Source organism: Equus quagga, chromosome 3 (genome assembly GCF_021613505.1).
Source record: "Equus quagga isolate Etosha38 chromosome 3, UCLA_HA_Equagga_1.0, whole genome shotgun sequence".
NCBI lineage: Eukaryota > Metazoa > Chordata > Mammalia > Perissodactyla > Equidae > Equus > Equus quagga.
This window is the reverse complement of record NC_060269.1, coordinates 60,476,747-60,498,944: the sequence shown is the minus strand read 5'-3', so window position 1 is coordinate 60,498,944 and position 22,198 is coordinate 60,476,747. Positions and strand designations below refer to the sequence as shown.

Genomic DNA, 22,198 nt, shown 5'->3' with positions numbered 1-22,198 from the left:
ATAGACTTTCTCAGTAGGTCCGGGGAGGTGCCCCCAAACTTGTGGTGTTTTTCGTTTTTTTTTTTTTTATTGAGTTCATAATAGTTTACATCACTGTGAGATTTCAGTTGTATATTATTTCTTGTCTGTCACCACATAAGTGCTCCCCTTCACCCCCTGTGCCCATCCCCCACCCCCCTTCTATTGGTAACCACTGAACTGTTTTCCTTGTCCAAGTACTTGTTTATATTTCACATGAGTGAAATCACCTGGTGCCAAACTTGTGGTTTTTTTAACGAGCTCTCAGGTGATAACAAATGCTGCTGGTCAGGAGAGCATTTGGAGAACCACGGCTTTATTTAAAGAATTATCCTTCAATCCTTCACTTTAGTGAACACATGAATCACCTGGAGTCTTGTTACAGTACAAATGCCGGTGCAGAGGTCTGGCCCCAAATTACGCATTTCTAACAAGCTCTGAGGTGATGGCAGTGCTGCTGGTCTGTGGACCACTTCCAGTAGCCAGGCTCTGTGAATAGTTATCTGATGCATATTAAAGAGTGGAAAAGCTTCAACTACCTATCTTTGCTCAAACGTCTAAATCTGAAATGTCTAAAAATATGCCCTTCTCCAGGTAAAGAATGAAAAGGCACTGTCACTTGTCATCTTGTTTGGACAGGCACCCAAGGAAAACTTATCACCTAGGGAATTGAACTGACGTGACGAGGTGATGACTGATGGGGTAATTTGAGCTTTATTAAAGTGCTGACATCGATCCCAATCATAAAATCCCTTTTATTTTGTTGTTTTCTAACAAAGACTCCTTAAGCCAAGTGTGAAGATACCCCGAAATTCATTTTGGTCCTTCATTTAGCACATCTCTGCTGGGGTGATGATGGAGTTGCAGGTGGGCACATGGTGACGATGGGGGAAAGCAGTATTGAAATGGAATTATTCAACTCAGTTTGGGAGTGGGCAGAAATATCCCAGAACTTCACTGAAGTTATGAATGTATTCTAACTGGAATTGTAAGAATAAAGTGATTACAAATTTGTGGCTTTGGTCACCCTTGTTAAGCACTTCACAAGTGCTATGATGTTTCACCAATTTTGCTACAGTGTTCACCAGGTGTTTAAGAGCTTATCTGAGGTAGCTTCTGATTCCTAACTTCTGAGTCAAATCAGAAGTCACTTTCCAAGCTTTTGGAAATAGTCCAACTGTTGGTTGGGGAAGGGAAATAATTGAGGTGTTGACAGGCCAGTGTTATGGGTACCAATTCTTCTAGTTCCCTCAAGAACCAGTATACTTCATTGCTGATTCTTAACTAGGACTATGCCAAGGTATAATTCTTAACCAGCAATGTAAATTGAAGAGTCACAGGGACTCTTAAAATACAGCACACAGGCCCTGCCTCCAACTCACTCCAGTGTTGGAGGGCACCAGGGAAACGGGACATCACCAATACACCGTGCCCACATGAACCCTCAGACAGGTCACTGCTGGTTTGTGGTTGGTAAAAGATCGAGTATGACTACGTTCTTAGCTCCTTAAATTAAGCAGCAGCAGAGCTTATCAAGGCTTGGGGCAGTCTGGGGGATGGATTCACAGAGAAGGGTTGATGAGAATGACAGGGGACTACGAAGAGACAGAAGCCATGGTTCAAAAGTATGGCTGGGGCAGGAGAAAGTTAAAATTAGGTATTTATCTTGTTCCACCCAATTGAGGCGAGAGATCCTGGTTAGTGGTTAGAGTTTCAAGGGCACCCAGATCCACGAGAACGTGCTTCTTTCTGGGGGATAAGGATAGACAGCAGCTACAAGTCTACAGTGACAAATGATCTTTGCGATCCCACCAGAACACAGACTCACATTGAAGGAGAACACTTTTATTGGCACAGTCATTCCTTTCCTTGTAAATTAACAGAGTAAAGCAGTGATTTTTAAACAGTAAAAGCTGGTTTCTCCCACACTAGTTTCACTGTGGTATCAGAGGTCAGATCAGCCCAATCATAACCACCCAGTTTTAATTTAAGGAGCCCATCTGTGAAACTAGCACGGCTCTTCCAATGATCAGACTCTCATTCACATGATCAGCTGAGGTGCACAAAAAATAAAACTTCTATTACAAAAGAATCATGCCAAGGACAAGACTAGAGATGGTTAGCAACAGGGCAAAGCTCAGTAGTTGCAGGGGCCCTAGGAGAACGTGGCTTTCTCCAAAGAGCTGCCCGCCCCACTATTTCTCTTCTCAACCGATTCCAAATCTGGAAAGCTGCTTGTTTAGACCTACCACCGATGCATGGGAATTTCTCTTGTTAGTAATTTCACTTTCTGTCTCTTTGGAAAACCTACTAACCCTTTATGTCTCTGTCTTGCTGCCTGGGGATGCATGGATGGGGAAGGCCGAGGAGCTGGCTGCAGCGGAGCTGGAGCAGCAGGCCCTACACACAGCACTAGTCTAAGGGGAAGGACTTGCTCTGCTGGCCGCAGGGCTTATGTGGTCTGAGTGTGTGCACTGTGACAACAGCCCGCTGAGCGGGCTGGGAGGGAGCCAGGCCTTGGACGTGTCTCCTTGGAAGACAGCTCTGATGGTAGACACAAGGTTTGGCCCAATCCAGTCCTTCAGGCCCTGTCTAAAAGTGCTTGTATCTTATCTGAAAATAAAAGACATGCCCCCCTGCCCATAGCCCAACTGGCTCTATTTAGGGGAAAACAGCCCTGGGCTGGCCGAGAGGCCCACCGCAGATTAGATCCTCTTCCAGTACTGATCAGTGCATGGGATTCCAGCCACGATTTCCGATTCAATTCCACAGTGATCCTGGCCTCTGAGGATTTTAAAGAAGCCTGGAAAGTAAAAGCAGGGTGCCTTTAGAGTGTGCTTTGGGTTTTGACCCTTGCCAACATATTCAGACTCATCTCTGAAGACCTAGGAGCAGAAGCTACCAAGCCAGCCCCAAAGCAGTCACCAAGCCAGCACCAGGGTGCTCTGTGGGCTTAAACTGTTTGCCCAGCGGCCCAGCTCCATATCATGAGGCCTCTGGACACCACTTCATTCGAGCCCACGTCACCGTTGCTGCAGCTGGTGCGATGGGGACTGTGGCAGGCACAGCAATTTGAAGTTGTGTCCTGGCCCATGCCACCTTCTCTTGGGATCAGAGACTGCCCTTGTGGCAAAAGGAAACCCCAGCTCAAAGGCACCCAGACAGTCACAGCTAAGCCCTAGAAGCATAGGATTTGGAGCTGTGCAGCCAGGCGGAGCAGAGGACAAGATGACCACTGCGACCTAGCTCACAACACCCTATTCTAAGCAGGAAGGGAGCCGCCACTCACCATTGTCACCCCAGTCAGTGTTCCAGGAGTTGCCAACCAGCCAGTAGGGGGTGCCATTCTCCACTCCCCAGCCCAGGATGCGGACAGCATGGCCGCCCATCATATCTCCAGCGACGTGTTGGTACACTCCTGAGAAAGGAAAAACCTGTTCAGACGGAGACCAGGCCGCCGCCCCTTCTCCCACAGCATCCCTCTAACTCAGCTGGCTACCCCCAGAGCCAGGACAAATGGGGTCCAGGAGGCCCAGCAGGCCTGCCACAAGAAAAGGGTGAGCCCTGTTGTTTTCAAACAGGGTTCTATCCGAACCCTGGTGTTCTATCAGAAGGCTCTAGGGGTTCCCACAGCACTCAGAAATCATTTAAATATATTTTTGAAAGCCCAACACAAACATTTAAGTGAATATTAAAATGGAGTCCAACAAAATGTGCTTCTTGGTTGCCTTTAAAACTAAAGTTATAAATTCTAATTTAAGAAACAATGTTAAAATACTAATTATCTGTTTTTCATATTGGGGCTCCACATAAGGATTTATCTGTCAAAAGGGATTTGTGGCTGAAGGAGTTTTAAATTGCTGCTCTGTCTGGGGGACACGCTGGAGAGGTGAAGTAGGAGAGAGGTTGGGCTGGCGACAGCCAGTGCTGATCAGTGGAGAAAGATATTAGCTGAGGTGCTCAGAGAGGGGCCACCCGGCTATCCCTTCATTGGTGAATCACTGCCAAACTGGAAATGCATCCTTTTTAATATGGGTGGGGACTATGTTAAAAGCTGTGTGCTTTATGGCATTTTTTTCTTGCCGGAGTCGTCTCCCTGTGTCCAGCCCTTGTTTTACGAGTTGAGAGCTTTGGGGTTTTCAATCCAGCAGAAGGTAAATGAGACAGAAGCGGTCAGCACTGACTCCCCATCTGGAATAGGGAATTTCTAAGACAGCTCTCGGGCCAGGACCATCCAGTTCCCCGGGTTGAATCCCCACAGCATTGCACACAGCAAGGTGCTTCTTGTTGACTCATCCTCTCGGTGGTAGGCATGTTGCTGGGACTTTGCCAAAACAAAGGTCAATAAAAAGGGTCACTCGGCCCAGACACATCAAACCTATAGTCACAATGCGAATACAACAATAAAGCAAGGGAGGTGGACAGAGGTGGGAGCCAGTGGTTCCATGGAGGTGAAGACAGGCTTTCCAAAGGAGATATTTGAGCTGGCCTTTACGCGCTAAGTAGAAATTGGCCATATAGAAAAACTCTGGGGAGGATATCTGCAATAGCATGTACAGAAGATCAAATGCGAGCAAGAGGGCAGAGCAGGTGGGAAGCCGCCGAGAGCAGCAATTATGAGTGCCAGGAGCCAGCTGCTGAGTGGCCTGCAAAGAATGAGAGCAGGGCAAGGGGACGCCTGACATAGTCCTACTCCTGAAGGCCCTGCTTTCCTCCCCTGATCAAGTCCTGTTGGTCCCCTGGAACCCGGACGCCCTCCCCCGCGCTGCCATCAGGGAGTCAATACACACCAGACTTGTACTGCAGGAAGTCTGAATACACAGTGAAGGCCGCCTCCACTGGGCCGTTTTTGAAGATCTCTGCCATGATCTCCTTCTCGCTGCTAGAGACGCTGTAAGAACTGCATCCTGGCAAATGAACCAGCCAAGCGGGGGTGAGCTGTGCCTCCCGCATCTCCATCAGCCAATTATTCACTGATTTATGGGGAGTCACCAGGTGAAGACTGTGCATTTAGGGGACTTGCCCAGCCCGGGCAGTCAGGGAAGATTTCCCAGAGGCAGGAATAACTGAGTTGGATCTGAAAGCTCAGAAGTGGGAGAAGGGGGCTGTGTGGTGAGAGGGGGCAGTGAGCATGAGACTCTGGAAGAAGGGCAGAGTGGTACCCAAAAGGATTCTGGGGTCTGATTACTCCTACGTAAAATGAGGGGTTTGGTCCCTTCCAGCTCTGAGCGTCTGTGACTCTAAGACACCATTCCTAAAGCTGAATTCAGGGTGGAGACATGCAGAAAATGCAGTGTGCGCTGTTCCCTCCGGCAAGAGAGGCATCGATGACCCTCCCTTTTCCATCCTGTCTTCCTGACTCTGAGGTCTTACTGCCCTGGCCTCTCCCTTCCTCTGGCCTGGGAAGGGAGACAGCAGGTCTGGCCGGCACGCTGGGTGGCCCGGGCCCCAGCTTACCGTAGTGTTTGTCTTCTTTGTAGGAGGGGCTGTAGCCGGGCTCGCAGATCTTGCTGCACTTGGGAGTGTCCCCTCCCTCCCCCGTGCATGGGGGCCGGGAGCCGTTCACGTGGTGCTCACAAGGAGGAATGGAGTAGGGTCTGCAACCTAGGGGGTCAAGTAGAAAGGAGGGTGTCAGCCAACGGCCCCTACAGAGGCCCTTTGAGGCCAGAGAGAAGAAGTGGGGCAACGGCTAGTGGGATCATAGTTACCCTGACGTCTGCAGCATTGACGCTGCTCTTGCGCCTGCTACTAATTCTGCCACAGAGAGGACTGGCGTGTCTGTCTACCCTATTTTTCAGCCCAGCACTCCTCCCCTCAACCCTCGACCTTCACTTTGTAATGGAAAATGAGACCATCATTATTCACTGCTTATAAAATCCATCTGGCCAGAGAGGGGCTTAGGGCAGACACTCACCTACATGGGAGTCATAGAGGCCACCGGAAACCAGGCCCTGTTTTGTCCAGAAGTTCCAAGCTTCAGCAGGAAAGCCCCCATTACAGCTAAGAAAAGAGCCATTCGTCAAATTCACTATGAGAGAAGTTCTAGCTGCTCCCACACCGCTGCCTGGTGCCCAAGGCCCCAGGTTCCCAGCCTTGCCACTAAGATTCTCCAGAAGACAGAAGGACTCTCATAGTCATGCCTACACCAAACTAGGCTGTGCCTTTTCTAGAACAGGGATTCTCAATCAGGCAGCACGTTAGAACGCCCTGGGGTACTTACAAAAAACACCCATGCCAGGGATTCTGATTTAAGTGGTGTGGGACGAGGCCCACGCACACCACTTTTTTTTTTTTTTTTTAACTCCCAGGTATTTCTGACCTGCAGCCCCGGCTGAGAACCACTGTTGCAGAACCAAGGCCAGAGCTGGTGGAGGGCAGGCACCTGAGGGAGGAGTTTAGTGCTGTGTGACCAATTTGGGGACCCATCATCCTTAATTACAGACGAGGAAACAGGCCCAGAGGCTATTACATTTCCTTGAGCGAAAAAGGGAAGAAGGATGATAAAAACCAGACCTGTGACCAGAAATTTAACCCCATATTCTGAGACCATCTGTGTGGCCCAGAACACACCACCCACACCCAGCTCTGTGGGCCCAGCCTGGTTTCAGGTACCTCCAAGAAAGCAGAAGCCACACTAGGGCCTGCTTACAGACTCCCCAGGTTCCCACGCTGTCTCAGCAAAGGACCACCCTCCACCCTCAAGGAGTACCACTCCCACTCCCAGGGAGCCCTCACAGTCATGGGCCACCTGAGGCGGCCTCGGCCTAGAGTCTCTTGGCGCCATTCCCGGGAACCAGGCTCCCACAGTGGGAGGTGCTAGCTCTGACTCACCCGTCCCCACACTGGTCACCACAGCAGGTGAGCATGTCCTCAGCAGACACTTCCACGCTGACATGCCCATTGGTGCGGATGCAGATCCGGTCAGAAATGGCTTCCACAGCCCCAAATGCCTGTAGGAACATCACCCAGGTGAGCCCCACTCCAGGACTGCGGGCCCCTCCAGCGACCACCTTGGAGGATCACAGCAGGCACCTCAGACCTTCTTGGTGGCTAGTTTCTCCAGATATCAGGTGAGGGTTCTGGCGCTCAAGCTCAGCTCTGAAGCAAGAAACCAGTCCCCACCCCTAAGGCTCTACCTGGGCACTTGGTTCATTTCTGAAACACGTGATTTTGGATTTCAATATAAAGACAGAGCTCACACAAAGGACAAATACTGTCTGATTTCACTTATATGAGGTTCCCAGACTAGTCAAAGTCAGAGACAGGAAGTGAAAGGTGGCTGTCAGGGGCGAGGGGAGGAAGCAGGGGGTTAGTGTTTCATGGGGAGAGTTTCAGTTGTACAAGAGGATAAAGAGCTCTGTGGATGGACGGTGGTGATGGCTGCACAACAGTGTGAATAATGCCACTGAGCAGTGCACTTCAAAATGATTAAGATGGTTAAACTTAGATTATGTGTATTTTACCACAGTTAAAAAAACAAGACAGTTCACTGAGTACAGATACGGATGGGAGGCTTCAAGAAGCAGAGCAGGGGTCAAAAGTCATGGTATTGGCTGATGGACCAGGACAGTGTGTCAAACAGAGAAATAAACAGCTTCACAACCCACACACAGGCTGTGCCCTGCACAGGGTGCTTCACACGTCCATTCTTCCACCCAATCCTTGCAAGAACTCATGATTTTAGGATCTTTATGATTTTTACATTCGTGGAGAGTGAGAGTCAGGAAGTTTATGTGACTTGCCTAGTCACAGTTGGTCCAACACCTTCTCCCCGGTCACTCCCACCCCACCTCCTCCCGCTTTGCTCCAGCCCCTCCCGCCAGCAGGGCTCACCCAGCAGGAGCCACAGGAACCCTGGTCTCTGATCTCCTTGATGGTCGGGCAGTTTGGCCACTGTTCCCGGGCATCAAAGTTTTCAGGCAGAACCACGTCCTCAGCAAACCAAACTCTGGATAAGGAAGGTCTCTATTACAAGCTCACATCTGACCACTCAACCCACCCCAATCCTTGCGAAGGCCAGCTGACTTGGGACCTAGAAAGGGAGTGAGGGATGAGGACATGTGCAGGGATGTCCCCTTGAAATTTTATAAAAGAAAACCTGATTCTACTGCTCAACACAACTTATCATTCCATATGCTTCTTTCTAGAAATATTTCATGGATACTCTTCAAGAGTCTTAACCATAGGGTCCAGATAATTGTGTTTCTTGCTTCCTCCACCCCACCCCCAATCACAAACATCTGCCCAGGTTCCTTGCACCATTTTTACTGTCTTCACCACTGTGTGATGTCCCATAACTTAACTATCTCACCCTCATTGCGAGATTTTTCTAACGCTTCCTATAAGAGTAATAGCCATATGAGAATGTCCACTGCCAAGTTTTCTAGAAAAATAAAACACTAATGGCAGATCATATGGCTATTCTTTAGCTTTTCCTTAAATTATTCAAAATCGGGCCCATCCATACTGTGGAGACCCAGCCCCAGGGCCTTCCCCACAGGGCCTTGGAGACACCCGGAGAAGCACAACAGGGAACTTCTGGCATTTGGGGCTGAGCCCTGGACCTCGAGTAGAGTCCCTGTAGCTCTAGGGGAACTGAGACCTACGGACACCAGGGAGGCCTCTCTCTTGCGTCCTTCCCACTCTCCCAAACACTGCCGCTCATATGGCAGCCGTTCAGGTACAGCAGTGCATCCTCCCCGGGGAGCACGCACTCACCTCTGGGGCAGCTTGGGCCCACCCAGGAAGGTGCCACACAGCCTCTTCACATAGCTCAGGTCCACATTGTGGAAGTTGTGTCCGGCCTGGAAGACAGCCCCGCCCACAGCAGTCACCCACCAACAGAGGGGTTGTTTCCAGCGAGGGGGCGGATGTGAGTGTGCACACTGCCCAGGTGCAAGGCCTGACAAGATGAGGGGTCCCATCCAACTCAGCAGAGCAAGGGGGCTGGGGCACTGCCCTAGACCGGATGTTTGCGTTCCCCAAAATTCAGACATGCAAACAGCTGCAGCCACCTCCCTCAGGAACCAGAGTGCAGAGCTCAATCCTCGGAGGGGACACATGCAGGAAGCAGCCCCCACAGCTCACCTTCCACGTAGTGTTACGTTTGTTAACATAATTGACCAGCTCATCTGACAGCGGCTGGAAATACGGCCTGCTCCGGGCATTGGTCAGCACCACCAGACAGCTGAGGGCGGCCAAGAGCTGCCACATTTTGGAAGCTGGATCCTAGATTCACCTAGAAAGAACACAAGACATCAGCATACTCCTCCTTCACTCAGTTCAAGTGTCTAACACACACAAGAGCGCTATCTCAGGCAGCACGGTTCTGGGGCCAGGAACAACCCAGTGGTCGAAAGACCCAGGTTCTCATCCTGGCTCTGCCATTTGCCCCTTCTGTTCCTCAGGTCCCTCTTCTGTGAAGCCTGGGCGTGGCAGCAGAGAGCCCTCAAGTATCTGTGGTGCCTGTGGGCTCCCAGGCCTCATCTCAAAGCCCCAACCTGTGCCCGTAGCACCCAGGACTGCGCTACAGACTATGTTTATGCACCCCCACCACCAAACTCACGTTGAAATCCTGACCTCCCATGTGACGTATAGGGAGTGGGGCATCTGGGGAGTGACTAGGTCATGAGAGTGGAGCCCACATATGCGGAATTAGGGCCCTTATAAAAGAGGCCCAGAAAGATCCCTCATCCCATCCACCATGTGAGGACACAGTGAGAAGTCTGTGAGCTGGACGAGGGCCCTCGGCTGACCATGCTGACGCCCTGGACTTCCAGCCTTCAGAACCATGAGAAATCGACGTGTTTAGAAACCTCCGAGTCTGTGGTATTCTGCTGTAGCAGCCCAAATGGCCTGAAACAGATGGTGTGTGCTTCTCCTCCAGGTGGCTGGGAGCCAGGAGAGAGAAAGTAGAGGGGCTATGTGGCCTGCAGTGAGGGAGGGCCCCAAGCCACTTCGGGCCAGTGACACGTGTTGCTTGGGTCTCCAGGGCTGTCGCTCAGAGCTAGGGCAGGGCTCACACTCTCAGACAGTACTGTTTATTGGATGGTTTGTGGCCTCCACCATCTTGTGAGCTGCGAGGACGGCGCCAGGGCTGACCTGCTGTCTGTCAACCCCAGGGCCCAGGCAACAAGCAGTATCAACAAGTCCATCCCAAATGAACAAATAAACCTAGATCTCCAGGCTAAATGGAGTCCAGTGCCCTCTCCACTTCTGCCAAACTGCCTTTCCATGGATTTGAGGAACCAAGTTTGAGACTCTTCCCACCTTAGTGCTCTGAAAGCATAAAAAGTCTGTGTGATTACGTCAAGTGGAGGACCAACGGGATGAGAAAAATCCAGGAGAAAACAAAGCCCACAGGCCACATTTTGGATACAAAACAAGCAAAACACCAGCCAACCCAAGCTCGGCGTGTGCCAGTCTCGGGAGAGCCAGGGAAGCAGAGCTGGTCTGGCCAGTGGCACAAGTCCCCTGGGATTCCCTCTGGTTTTTCCAGTCAGCCAAGGGCTCTGCTTCTGTTTTCAGAGACGGTGCCTCCGAGACGAAAACCATCACATCACAACCATGGGCCTTAGATCTCGGACTGCAAGTCAGGAGACTGTAAAGTTCCAGCTTGGCCTCTGAGGCGAGCTGCTCTGATGAAAACAAGACACGGGTCCTGGGTGCTACAGCACCGCACGTGTGTTGGGGGATGTGCCGTCCCTGACCTCAGGGGCTTACACAGCGGGCCATGTGAAACAACTCACCCCCTCACAGGTCACAGGTTGTTGCGAGGGTTACAGGAAGATGACGGTGCTGCCTCCCACAGGGCGAATTATAGTTGATGGAAATATAAACTTAACTGTTGCTTAAGCAACAATTCATCTGAAAGAATAAACGTGTGAGGACAGCAAGACAGTTCTGGAGAAGAGCACGGACGCGGGCCTGGCCCTCCAGGGTAGTAGATGTAGTATAAAACCCTGGGCAAAGCTGGTCCAGGAACAGCTGGATCAACAGACCACCCAGAAGCACGTCCTACGTGTGGGAATCCAACGTACGGAGCAGACGCGACGGAGGAACCGGCATGTGAGCAGACGGTGCTCGCACAACTGGGGAGGCATTTTGAAAAACAGAGTAAGGCTGAAGCTTTACACTTGATTTCCTACACAAAAAGTGCTACAGGAAACAAAGATCTTGAATAAAAACACAGATGTTGTATGAAGAAAATAAATGCACTTTTAAAAACGTAATATTGGAGTGAGGAATGCCTAAGATTGACATGAAACAAAACCTTAAAGGCAAAATGTTTGACTGCATGAAAATAAAGCCTCTCTTCTAGAAAAACAAAATAGAAAGTGACAATCTGAAAAAAAAAATTGTGCCTACATATACCTAAGGTTTCATTTCCTTAATATGCAAAGGGCTCTGAAAATTCAGAATAGAACAGCATCATAGAAAAAGGGCAGAAGGTCATACTGAATTTACAGAAAAAGAATTACGAAGGCCAACAAAGACGCTCAACCATAGGGAGATGCAGAAAAAGTGAAGGAGGCATTGATCTTCAGTCAGACCGGCAAAGCCTGGACAGCCTGTTAGACTTCAGTGGCTGTAGGATGTGGGGAAACAGACACCGCATTGGTGATGAAGACCCAGTGGAAGACGACCATGGAGAGGCCCACCTGGCCGGCTCCATCCATTTTTCCATCCGCATGCCCTTTGACTCAGCAATTCGACATTTACAGATTTATCCTACTAGCCTCGAAATGCAAAGATATGGGTACATGGATGTCTACTGAATATTTTTTCTATTAGCAAAAGACCAGAAACAAAGCAGTAACTGTTACATAATGGTAAATGGTTAAATAACAGAACGCAAGCAGCCAGTAAGAAATGAACTAGCTGAAGTGACTCATACTGTACCGATAAAGTCAAAATGCCCAAGACAGCCAGGAAGTGAAAGAAAGCAAGGAACAGGTGAGTCACAGTCAGCACTTGGGCCCCTTGAGCAATGTCCACATACATTCCTGTCACTACACGCAACGCAGCACGAAAAACACACAAAAGGAACAAGAAACTGTGGCAAGGAGACATTTTTCACTATATCATCTTTTTTTTTTTTTTTTAAAGATTTTATTTTTCCTTTTTCTCCCCAAAGCCCCTGGTACATAGTTGTACACTTTTACTTGTGGGTCCTTGTAGTTGTGGCATGTGGGATGCCGCCTCAGCATGGCCTGAGGAGCAGCGGCGTGTCCGCGCCCAGGATTCGAACCGCGAACCGATGAACCCTGGGTCACCAAAGCGGAGTGTGCGAACTTAACCACTTGGCCACGGGCCGGCCCCTCTTTTTTTTTTTTAAAGGAACATTATATTGGAGGTTTTGTTCTTTTAGGAAGAATAACAGCTAGTGCTACGAAAGATCCAGTGCCACCAAAGTGAGAAAAGAACACTTGTTTTCATGAGCCCCCAGTGCATCTCCAATTGTCTCCCCAGCCACCAAAGAGGCTTCCTGCTCAAAACACTTAACCTTCCCAGTTTTGGTGACTCATGGGGAGGCTGCTGCTCACACAACACACATCAGGGGCCCACATGGTCTCCAAACTCTTAGGTAAATGTCTCGCTGTGTCCTCATGGTGGAAGGGGCAAGGCAGCTCTCTGAGGCCTCTGGGCAGAAGAGCAAAGTGGTCAGGTTCCTTTCTTTTTATTGACACCCTCTGATCTACACTTGGCATCAACATCTTTCCAAGATGGGAGAATCTAGTGTGGAAACACTGAGAGTGCGCACGCCCTGCACGTCGAGGTCTGGCTGAGGGCCGATTAGAATGGCACCTGGAAAGGGTGCCATCCTCAGCTCTCACCAGGACCTGTCCAGGGAGACCAGCACGTGGCCAGAGCCTGAGGCAATCTGAGGCAGTCCTGGCAGAATGCTCCCTGGATGTCAAACAGGAGTGACCCCCAGAGGCCCTCTTGGGGCTTAGCTATCTGTTTGCTGGGATGTTAAATCATAAGCTAGTGGAGAATGGGAGCACTTCCACAGCAAGCTGGATCTTTGAACACGATTTCTCTGGTTTCTGTGGTGGAAGAAAACACAGGCCACGCCCATCTCCCAGATGGTTCCCAGTTCCTGCCCTGACACCTGCCGCGGCCATCGCTGGGCCTGTGCCTGTGGCCTGCCAGGCCCCCCAGGCTACTTCACCAGTTGTGAGACTTTGGTGCACACACTGTTCTTTTCCTCTGGTTCCACAGGTCCTCCATGTTTCCTGTCCACGTTATTCTCCCTCATGACCCTACCTCAGTGGAGAACCAGGGCCCTGGCGACCTGCAGACCCGGGAGCTCGTAGCTCAGCAGGAACCACCGACTCCCAACCCCATCCAGACTGAGCACCTGGGAAGCCCTTCCTTCCAGCCCCAGCACCCCTGGCACAGCGCTGTGGCACTATGGGAGAGCGTCTGAGTTGGGTTCAAGTGGTCACCAGCCACTGCAGTGGGCAGTAAGGATTAGCACAGGGCTCAGAGTCAGGAGACCTAGATTCCGATCTCGGCTCTTCCACTTACTAACTGTGCGCCCTTGAGCATAAGCCTTCACTGAGCCTCAGTTTCCCCACCTGTAAAATGGAGCTAATAACCATTAGTTTCTCCAGGTGGAAGTCAAGAGTGAGCTGAGGCTGGGCAGAAGCGCTGTCACAGTGCCTGCCATACAGCAACAAGGCAATGAAGGCTGCTCACGTGGGCTCCTGAGTTCCAGGTCCGCCTCTCCACCCTTCGTCCTTCCTTCCCTCTCTTCTCTTCTTTCCCCCACTTCTAGCCTGTGCAAGAGAACTCCAGTCGGCTGTCCCCGGTACCTCAACATCACAAAGAAGAGTATGTATTAAAATTGAAGGGTTTTTTTCATTTGGTTTGTTTTATTGTGAGGAAGACTGGCCCTGAGCTACATAACATCTGTTACCAATCTTCCTCTTTTTGCTTGAGGAAGATTGTTGCTGAGCTAACATCTGTGCCCATCTTCCTCTATTTTATGTGGGATGCTGCCAGAGCATGGCTTGATGAGCAGTGCTGGGTCTGGTCTGTGCCTGGGATCTGAACCTGTGAACCCCCGGGCCGCCAAAGCGGAGCACGCAAACTTAACCACTATGCCACCGGGCTGACCCCCTAAAATTAAAGTTTTAACCTCAATTAACCTCCAAATGGGCTTCCATTTTGAGGGTTCTGAGACCGCTGAGAGCCCAAAGAATATTAACTCAAATTTCTCTTCCTGGAGGTACAGACACAGACACCCGAGAGCTGTGGCCATTTCATTCTAGTGAGCACCAGCCATCTTTCTTTCCACAGCCACACAAATCAGGAACACTGGACAAACCACACACATGTGGTTAAAACAAGCTGTGCTGTTAACAAGCCGGTCACGGGGTCTTACCACGAAACAGAACCAGCTCTCCCTTCCTGTCTTTTGGGCACACACTTCCCTTTTATTACTCAATTCTATGGGTTTTTTTCTTTAACTATAGGAGAGAATGAACAGAAAGTCCTTATTTCATGAGGGAAGAGGGGCCCAAACAGGATAAGAAACTTGCAAGTCACCAGACTCCCTCCCTTTCAGGGTGTGGGCCCGGGGCAGGGGTGGGGGGAACAGCCACAGGCAGATGCTACACCCAGAGCTAGGTCAGCTGGACTTCCTCACAGACCGGGGGCTCCACCACACCCCCTGCCTCTTTTCTAAGTTAACGTCTGGCTAAAAATTAATGGGCTCTCTCATTTCTTTCCTTTCCAAACCCCTATAGCACTTAACGGTTTATATGAAAGCACGTTCCACTGAAGTTCTGCAGAATATTGTCGTGTGCAAAAAAGGACCTGTTGCCAGGCGATCCTTCCACCTCCCCTCACAGCAGAACCATTCCCCAGACTACTTTGAAGCCATTCCTGGGACTAATGTGGACCTTGGGACTCTGGAAGGAGGTGGAATGAGCACAGAAGGAGAGGAGCTGATGCCAAGTCGCAGGAGGCTTCAAGTCCTGACATCCCTAAGGACATGAAATCAGTTTTGGCTGCCACCAACCTTGATTTTTAAAAAAGCTTTCTTACGAGGTTACAGAGCCCTCAGGTAGACTGAATTCTAAATCTGTACTGGCTCTAAGGAGAAAAGACATATATACCTGAAATTTCCAAATAAGCCAGCTGCAATCTTCTGGCCAATACAGAAAAAGATGAATGAATGTCCACCAACAGTCTTTCATCCAGTACCTCACTTTTCCTTGCCCACAGCTGCTGTTCATACACTGCTGACCTCTTTCACAGTTGGCTCTAAAGAATCAAAAAACTGAGTGGCCACACTTTGCCAATCGCCACAAATTAAGGTTGTGCCTTATATATCAGCAGAGGGTGACAGGTTGGGGGGAAGGTGGAAAGAGAGGGTTGTGAAAATTTAGTGGGACCTTGCTAGAGAACTTTCTAAGTTTCTTTCTCTTCCACAGAGACTGGTCTAGTCTCTTGCTGTCACTGATGGCAGTTGTTCCCAAAGGGCCGACCACTTCAGTACAGCCACATGACAACACTGGGCACACCTTCACCCCCCTGGGCTTGAGTCTGCCCGGTTACACCTCAATGCTGGAGCAGTGCTGTGGTGACCGACATCAGCGCCCTGATCTCGAACATGCTCCAATCCACTTGAAGCACACCTGAGACCCCTCCTTTCTGAGTCTGAATTACAGCCTTGATGTGGTCTTTCGTGTTTCATGTCTTTGCTCACAATGGAAACGTGTTTAACTGCTTCTTGGCTTATGATCTTCAAATTAAAAAAACAAAAAATGGCTCCTAGTGATCACCTGTCTCCATAAAGCCATGAGGATCAACAGGCACCAGGTGGCTCTGTCCCCCAGAGCTGGGCTCCCTACAGCTGAATGTTCCCAAGCACCTGCCGTGACCCAGAGAAGATGTCCACCATAGCTGGCCACCAGCAGGCTCCAAGGGAACCAGGAGAAGCAGTGAGAAGGCCCCACGCCTGCCTCACCCAGCTAAACCCTTTAGGGCACTCATAAGTACTTCCCCTGCTACCCACCTGCCAATCATCTCTCCAAAATAAGTGACTAATTCCCACCAGGTTCAGCAGGGCCAGCCTACTCAAGCTACTCTCCCACAGTGTCTGGAAACCTTGTAGCTACAGCGGCCACAAATGGAACATTGCCTTAGATCAGCCATAGCAGCCCACAACCTGCAAAGAGAAGAAAATTACTACCTTAGGCTTAAACAATGGACCCCAGAAAGGTCCTCAACTGTCAAAATATTTTGTATTCTTGAGAAACAAGACAATCTGGGCAAAAGTTCCAGAAGCTTGTGCTCACCAGCTTGGCTCATCACTTCTGAGACTGACTGAGATGTGAAGGGGACACTACATCCCCATATCTTGGTTTCTAAAATGGGCACACTGCCCAGATTCTGAAGGACCCTGGGAGGACTTTATAAAAGCTTTTAGAAATCCTTAGAGACGTAAACGAGATTAGTGTTCCATGCCTCTCCAGCCTGCAGGAACACAGCAGCTCCCCAATTCGATCATAGGCTAGATTACATCTCCCTGCCGGCTGGGACAGCTGAGACACTGGCGGCCACAAAAGCAAGCAACGGAAAAACCTCACCTCTCTGGCTCTGGCTTGGTCCTGGTTTCCTCTCCTGGACCCCCCAGGAAGAGATACCTCACAAGGCTGTTGGGAGATGGAAAGAGATGTTTTTTTTGAAAGTGCCTTCCCCGCAGCCTGGCTCAGAGCAGGCAGCCCTTACGCTGAACTGCCACCAGGAAACCGTCTCTCATTCACTAGTGGGGTGAGTATACCTCTCCCCATGCACAGGTCAGTTAACTCTTGCTCTCCCAGGCTAATTGTTTTTATTCTCAAAATATCCCAGGGTGGATGAAAAACTATGATCCCCCTATTTTTAGCAACAAGCCCTCAAATGATGGTTTATTCTGCCTTCTGCTATCTTGCCCATAAGAACAAAGCACACCCCAACTCCTGTAAGGTTAAGTGGATCAAGAACAGGCAGCAGATGGCTCCCAGCTAATGTCTGACAATCCCACAACCCTGAAGGGCTGAAGCCCTTGGTCGGCACCACCTTCCTAGGTCTTGCGCAAGCCTGGAGACCATGTGACTTGTGTGTGCGTGCATGCACGCAGGCGTGTGCATACATCCTGCCCCAAATCCAGATCAGAGGGTCATGGAGAAGCCCAGCCCCTGCTGGGTCTCTTGGCAGAATATCTAGATGTTCTCACAGTGCTCTATAATGAATCAGTTTACTATCTTGGTGGTATCTGGCCCATCCCCCTCCCCTATCCTTGCTAGTAACTCTAGGTTATCTTGATGACCAAACTAAATGAGTTCTTGGCCTGGTAGAGACAGATAACACAATCAAGACTGCAGGCCTGGGGGCCAGCTGGGTGGCGCAGCGGTTAGGTTCGCACGTTCTGCTTCCCGGTGGCCCGGGGTTCGCCAGTTTGGATCCTGGGTGCAGACATGGCACCACTTGGCAAAAAGCCATGCTGTGGTAGACATCCCACGTGTAAAGTAGAGGAAGATGGGCATGGATGTTAGCTCAGGGCCAGTCTTCCCCAGCAAAAAGAGGAGGACTGGCAGTAGTTAGCTCAGGGCTAATCTTCCTCAAAAAAAATAAATAAATAAGACTGCAGGCATGCATCCTTCCCAGCACCCAGCATTCATCAAACAGTGATGCTGGCAGAGGACCTTTGGTCTTGTATAATGCTTCTGTTTCATAGGTGAAGAGTAACCCCTGAATGGTCTAGCTGACCAGGGATGGAGAATGGTCAAGAGGCCAAATTCTAGGAGAGATTCCACCACAATTATCTGAGTGACCCCCATCATGTCACAGACTTGCAGGTGCCTCAGTTTTTCCATCTGTAAAGTAGGAGAGTCAGACTGCCAGTACCCAAAACTCACATGCATTCTGAGAGTTAAAAATTAGAAAACGTTATCTAATATAGAAGTCCATATACCTAGGTTAGGATCTAAAGAAACCTTATTAAGTTCTAGCTGTTCATAAACACATTAAAACTACAAACACTACCACTGATCAACAACAAAAACAGAAAAGCTTCACTAATCAACAATTTCCTAGGGCAAAGAATTACATTTTAACTCCTAGTCATGAAAATTAAAACAGGGACACCATTTCAAGCCAATCAGATTGGCAAAAATTGAAGTCTGGTAATATCTAGTGTTGGTAAAAATTAGGAACAGGAACACTTAACACTGCTGGGAGTATACGCTGGTAAACCTCACGGACAGCACTGTCAGTACCCAGCAATTGGAAGGTGCACACACCTTTCCACCCTGCAATTAACTCTATTTCTCCTGCTTTTGCCCCAGAGAAACTCTTGCAAGCGTCTGAGAGATACCAGGTGTAGCTCTGTGAGCAACAGTGAAAAAGCAAAAACAACCTAATTTTCCCTCAGTAGATAAACACACTGTTCATTTAAGATGAATGAACTTGATCTATATGTATCAATATAAATAGCTCTCATAAATAGGTGTGGAAAAGGAGGATACATGCAGTACAAAGTTACATGGATTTAAATAATATTGTTCATGGATTGATACAAAGTATTAAAAGTAGCAAAAAAAAAAAAAAAAAAAAAAAAAAAAAACCAAGAGAAGAGAAGAGCAGATAGGAGCTACGAGGTCTCTCAGGAAGACCGGAGCAGGCACAGTAGCGGTAATGTACTTGCAGAGCACAGAAGCTGAAACCTGCTGCCTGCAAAGGGGAACTGTGACCAAGAGGGAACGCACTCACCCTAAAAACCCCACACACACCCGAGACCTAGAGGCCCCCAGGCGCTCTGGATAGGGGTGGGGAGGAGGCTTGAGGTTAAAAACAGAACTAATTAAAGTCTAAAGATGGAATGGCATTTGATCCCTAGATCCCCTCTCCCTATCCAACCTAGGGTGGAATATGCACATCATCAACCACGGAAGAACTCGGGATTTCTCTCCCATGCTCCCTCTCTTAGGGGGCTCCTGGAGTGTGCGCCGAGAGCGTAAACCAAGAGAGATGATGCTATGGGACCAGGCGTAGACTGCTGACTGCTTCCCAGTATCCCACGTGTGCGATACAGACCTGTATGTACCTCAGCTGATTCAACTTACTGTCAACCCCCACCATCACACTACATGTGAGACTGAACGATATGGAAGTGCCCAGAGTGCACACCTTCTTGACCCACACAAATTCCCATTTCATATAGTTCGACCTCATATTCCTAATACTTTCCTCAAGCCCATCTATCAAAAATTGCTAGCAGAGGGGCTGGCCCCGTGGCCGAGTGGCTAAGTTGGCGCGCTCCGCTGCAAGCGGCCCAGTGTTTCGCTGGTTCGAATCGTGGGTGCAGACATGGCACTGCTCATCAAGCCACGCTGAGGCAGCGTCCCACATGCCACAACTAGAACCACCCACAACGAAGAATATACAACTATGGACCGGGGGGCTTTGGGGAGAAAAAGGAAACAATAAAATCTTAAAAAAAAAAAAAATTGGTGGCAGATGTTGTGAGTCCTCACCCCGAAATATTTCAGTCCTTCTCTCCGAAGGACAGGGACATTCTACACAACCACAGCTGACTACCACACCTAAGAAAAGTCACCCAGTCATTCCAAGGCTCCCCTGGAAGGGCTGTCCTTTCGCGTCTCCATTCAACTACCAACAGTAACACAAAATTTCTCTTACCCCTAAAATGTGTGCAACTTCCTACTCCAACTCTCAGGTCCAGCAGTCTGAGACAGAACCAGTCTCCACGAAAGGCCTCAGTTCCAGCTGCTGAATCAGCAGCACGTGGGCAGGTACATCCTGGAGCCAAAGGGCTTCCACCCTCACCACCTGACCACTTCCGAAACAGGGCTATCCGGACCCAACATCAGGGAAGTTACTGGAGCCAGGGCTGCATCTGGCCTGTGTTGCCTCCCTCCAGGGGCTGGGAAGCCCCCAGATAAGGAATCTGCACTTTTCCACTCAGCAGTACCTCAGCTCTGGGACAAACGCCCCAAAAGGTTTGAGCAGACCCTTTCTCCAAGGTGCCTTCAATTCTCTCTGGGAAAGTGACACAGGGCGGGGGAAGCCCAGCCCCTTTCTTTACTCTAGGGCACTAGGTCACCATCACCAGTACCAACAGGAAACAGTTCTCCATTAAGGAGGTGATGGAAGAAAAGGAAAGTAGCTTTACCAAACCAGACGCCCTTCTAAGCCTCTTCCCCTTATCATTCTGCATCTTTAAATTCAATTAGATGAATGCATCTCAGCTGCATTCACCTCTGTTTGAAGCAGCACTTGAGGACCAGTCTTTCCAAGGTAACAAACGGTGTTAGGTCTCCCTTTGAAACCAAGCACCTCCACTCCCACGGGGTGTGAGGGTCTCTATAGCATCAGGTAGAGGGATGTGAAGCCTGGTTGCTGCCCTTCTCCCTGCACCAGCCTGTTGGCTTCCTCAGCACCCGGAGAAGGGGCTGACCTAGACCCACTAAGAAGGCAAACATGATTCACATTTATCTGGACTGTCTGCTGAGCCCTCCAATTCAGTCCCACTGCCACCCCTGCTCCCTAGATGCTCCCTCTGCCAGGCCACCAGGGTCATTAACTGAGGGAAGAGGTGATGCCCCAGAGACTCTGCCCTGCTCTCCCCTCTCCCATACCACCCCGGGCCTGAGGCACTGTCTCCCTTCCACAGCAGTCAAGGACTAGGGCGTGGCATGCTCTTCCTCTCCCCACACTCTCAGGTGGAGTACTCTCCCCCACGCCCTATACAGTCCCCTAGCCTCCTCTCTGCTTAGACAGATTCTCATGCCAACCGTGGCTTTAACCCTTCGTGTGGGTTCCACCGTACTCCACCCAGTTCCAGTCTCCTGTCTTCCGGGGTCCCTGGAATTGTGTGTGATTGTGCGCAGAAAGTTGCCCAGGCAAACCCTTTGGAAGAAGAAAACACTTAAAATAGATGCAGGTAGATACTATTATCTTAGCAATTTTTGCCGAGGAACTGTGGTCCAGAAGCTCACAAGGGGCTGAGGAGCTAGGTTCTAGCCGAAAAGGCACTGGGACGCGGGCCAAGCTCTTCCTCGCAGGCTCCTCCCTCCATCTCCCCAGAAAACCCCGCAACTCCGCCCTGGCCGCCTCCGGGGTCGGCTGACCCTGCCCGGGGCACGAACGCAGCCCAAGGGTAGGGGCCGGCGGGCGCGAGCTCCTCGGCCGGGGTGGGGGCAGGGGGCCCGGCTGCCCGCGGAAGGGTTGTTTTTTGCTTGTCTCACCACTGGGACTTTTAGCAGGCGGCTAAAAGCTGCACGCCCAGCTGCGACAGCCCGAGGGTCCCTCCTTCCCGCCGGCCTTGGGGACGCGGCGAGACCGCGCCTGGGCCCGGAGCGCGGCGCAGAGGGGCCCCAACCTCCCCATGCCCAGCCAAGGTCACTTGCGCCGCGCCCGCGCCCGCGCCCGCGCCCGCGCCCGCCTGTCCGCCCGCACTCACCGCGCCGCGCCGCCGAGAGCCTGGGCCTGCCGCCTGCGAGCGCGCCCCACGGAGCCGGCCGAGCCCGAGCAGCTGCAGTGGCCGCCCGGCCGCCCCGCCTAAGTACGGCCCCGCGCCGCCCCGCCCCGCGCCGCGGCCGCCGACAAGTCACGTGGGCGCCGCGAGCCGCCGCCCCGCCCCCGGCTCCCTGTTCTCCCGCTGCGGGTCCCGCCACCCCTCGCCTACCCCTGCGGGCTCCGCACCCCGCCCCGGCTTCCCGCCCACCCCACTGCGGACCCCGCACCCCCACTCTGTCCCCACCCCCAGCTCGCGCTTTGGACCCCGCGCCCGGCTCGGCTTCAGGAGATCCCGCTGGGAGCCAGCTCGCCAGCCCGGGAATAGGGGCACTAAGCCCCGCCGGCCTCTAAGCCTGCGGACTGGGCCCCTTGGGGAACAGAAGGAGGCGAAAGTGGCCCTAAGGGCCTCCTCCCAGCCCAGAGAAATTCCCCAGGGTCCGCCGCTGCCTGAACACAGCGCATTCGCAGCCTGCTGGATCCCTGCTTGGGGGAAAGGATAACTATCTCTCATTTCATTCATTCAGAAACCACTGCCAGAGTTGGGCTTACAGAGACAGCGGGCCTCCCGGAAGAGCCTTAAAAGGCCCTTTTAGCGTTGATATTCTAAGGACGTGACTATAAGATATTGCAACTATGTGGTAAT

General features: G+C 50.9%; 1 protein-coding gene across 2 annotated transcripts; it reads right to left on the bottom strand.

The window, feature by feature from the left end:
- Positions 1-1,847: 1,847 nt before the first annotated feature.
- Positions 1,848-21,619, bottom strand: CTSB (cathepsin B). 2 transcript variants are annotated; one of them, XM_046656740.1, is made up of 10 exons: positions 21,500-21,619; positions 9,106-9,256; positions 8,737-8,822; positions 7,852-7,966; positions 6,850-6,968; positions 5,933-6,018; positions 5,476-5,622; positions 4,809-4,925; positions 3,308-3,436; positions 1,848-2,821 (listed from the first exon to the last, which is right to left on the bottom strand). In XM_046656740.1, the coding sequence occupies exons 2-10, from the start codon at positions 9,229-9,231 to the stop codon at positions 2,724-2,726; spliced, it is 1,023 nt and encodes a 340-aa protein (XP_046512696.1). In that variant the 5' UTR covers positions 9,232-9,256; positions 21,500-21,619; the 3' UTR covers positions 1,848-2,723. The 2 variants fall into 2 exon arrangements, with proteins under 2 accessions (XP_046512696.1, XP_046512695.1); XM_046656739.1 differs by lacking the exon at positions 21,500-21,619 and adding an exon at positions 16,049-16,184.
- Between the last annotated feature and the right edge of the window lie 579 nt (positions 21,620-22,198).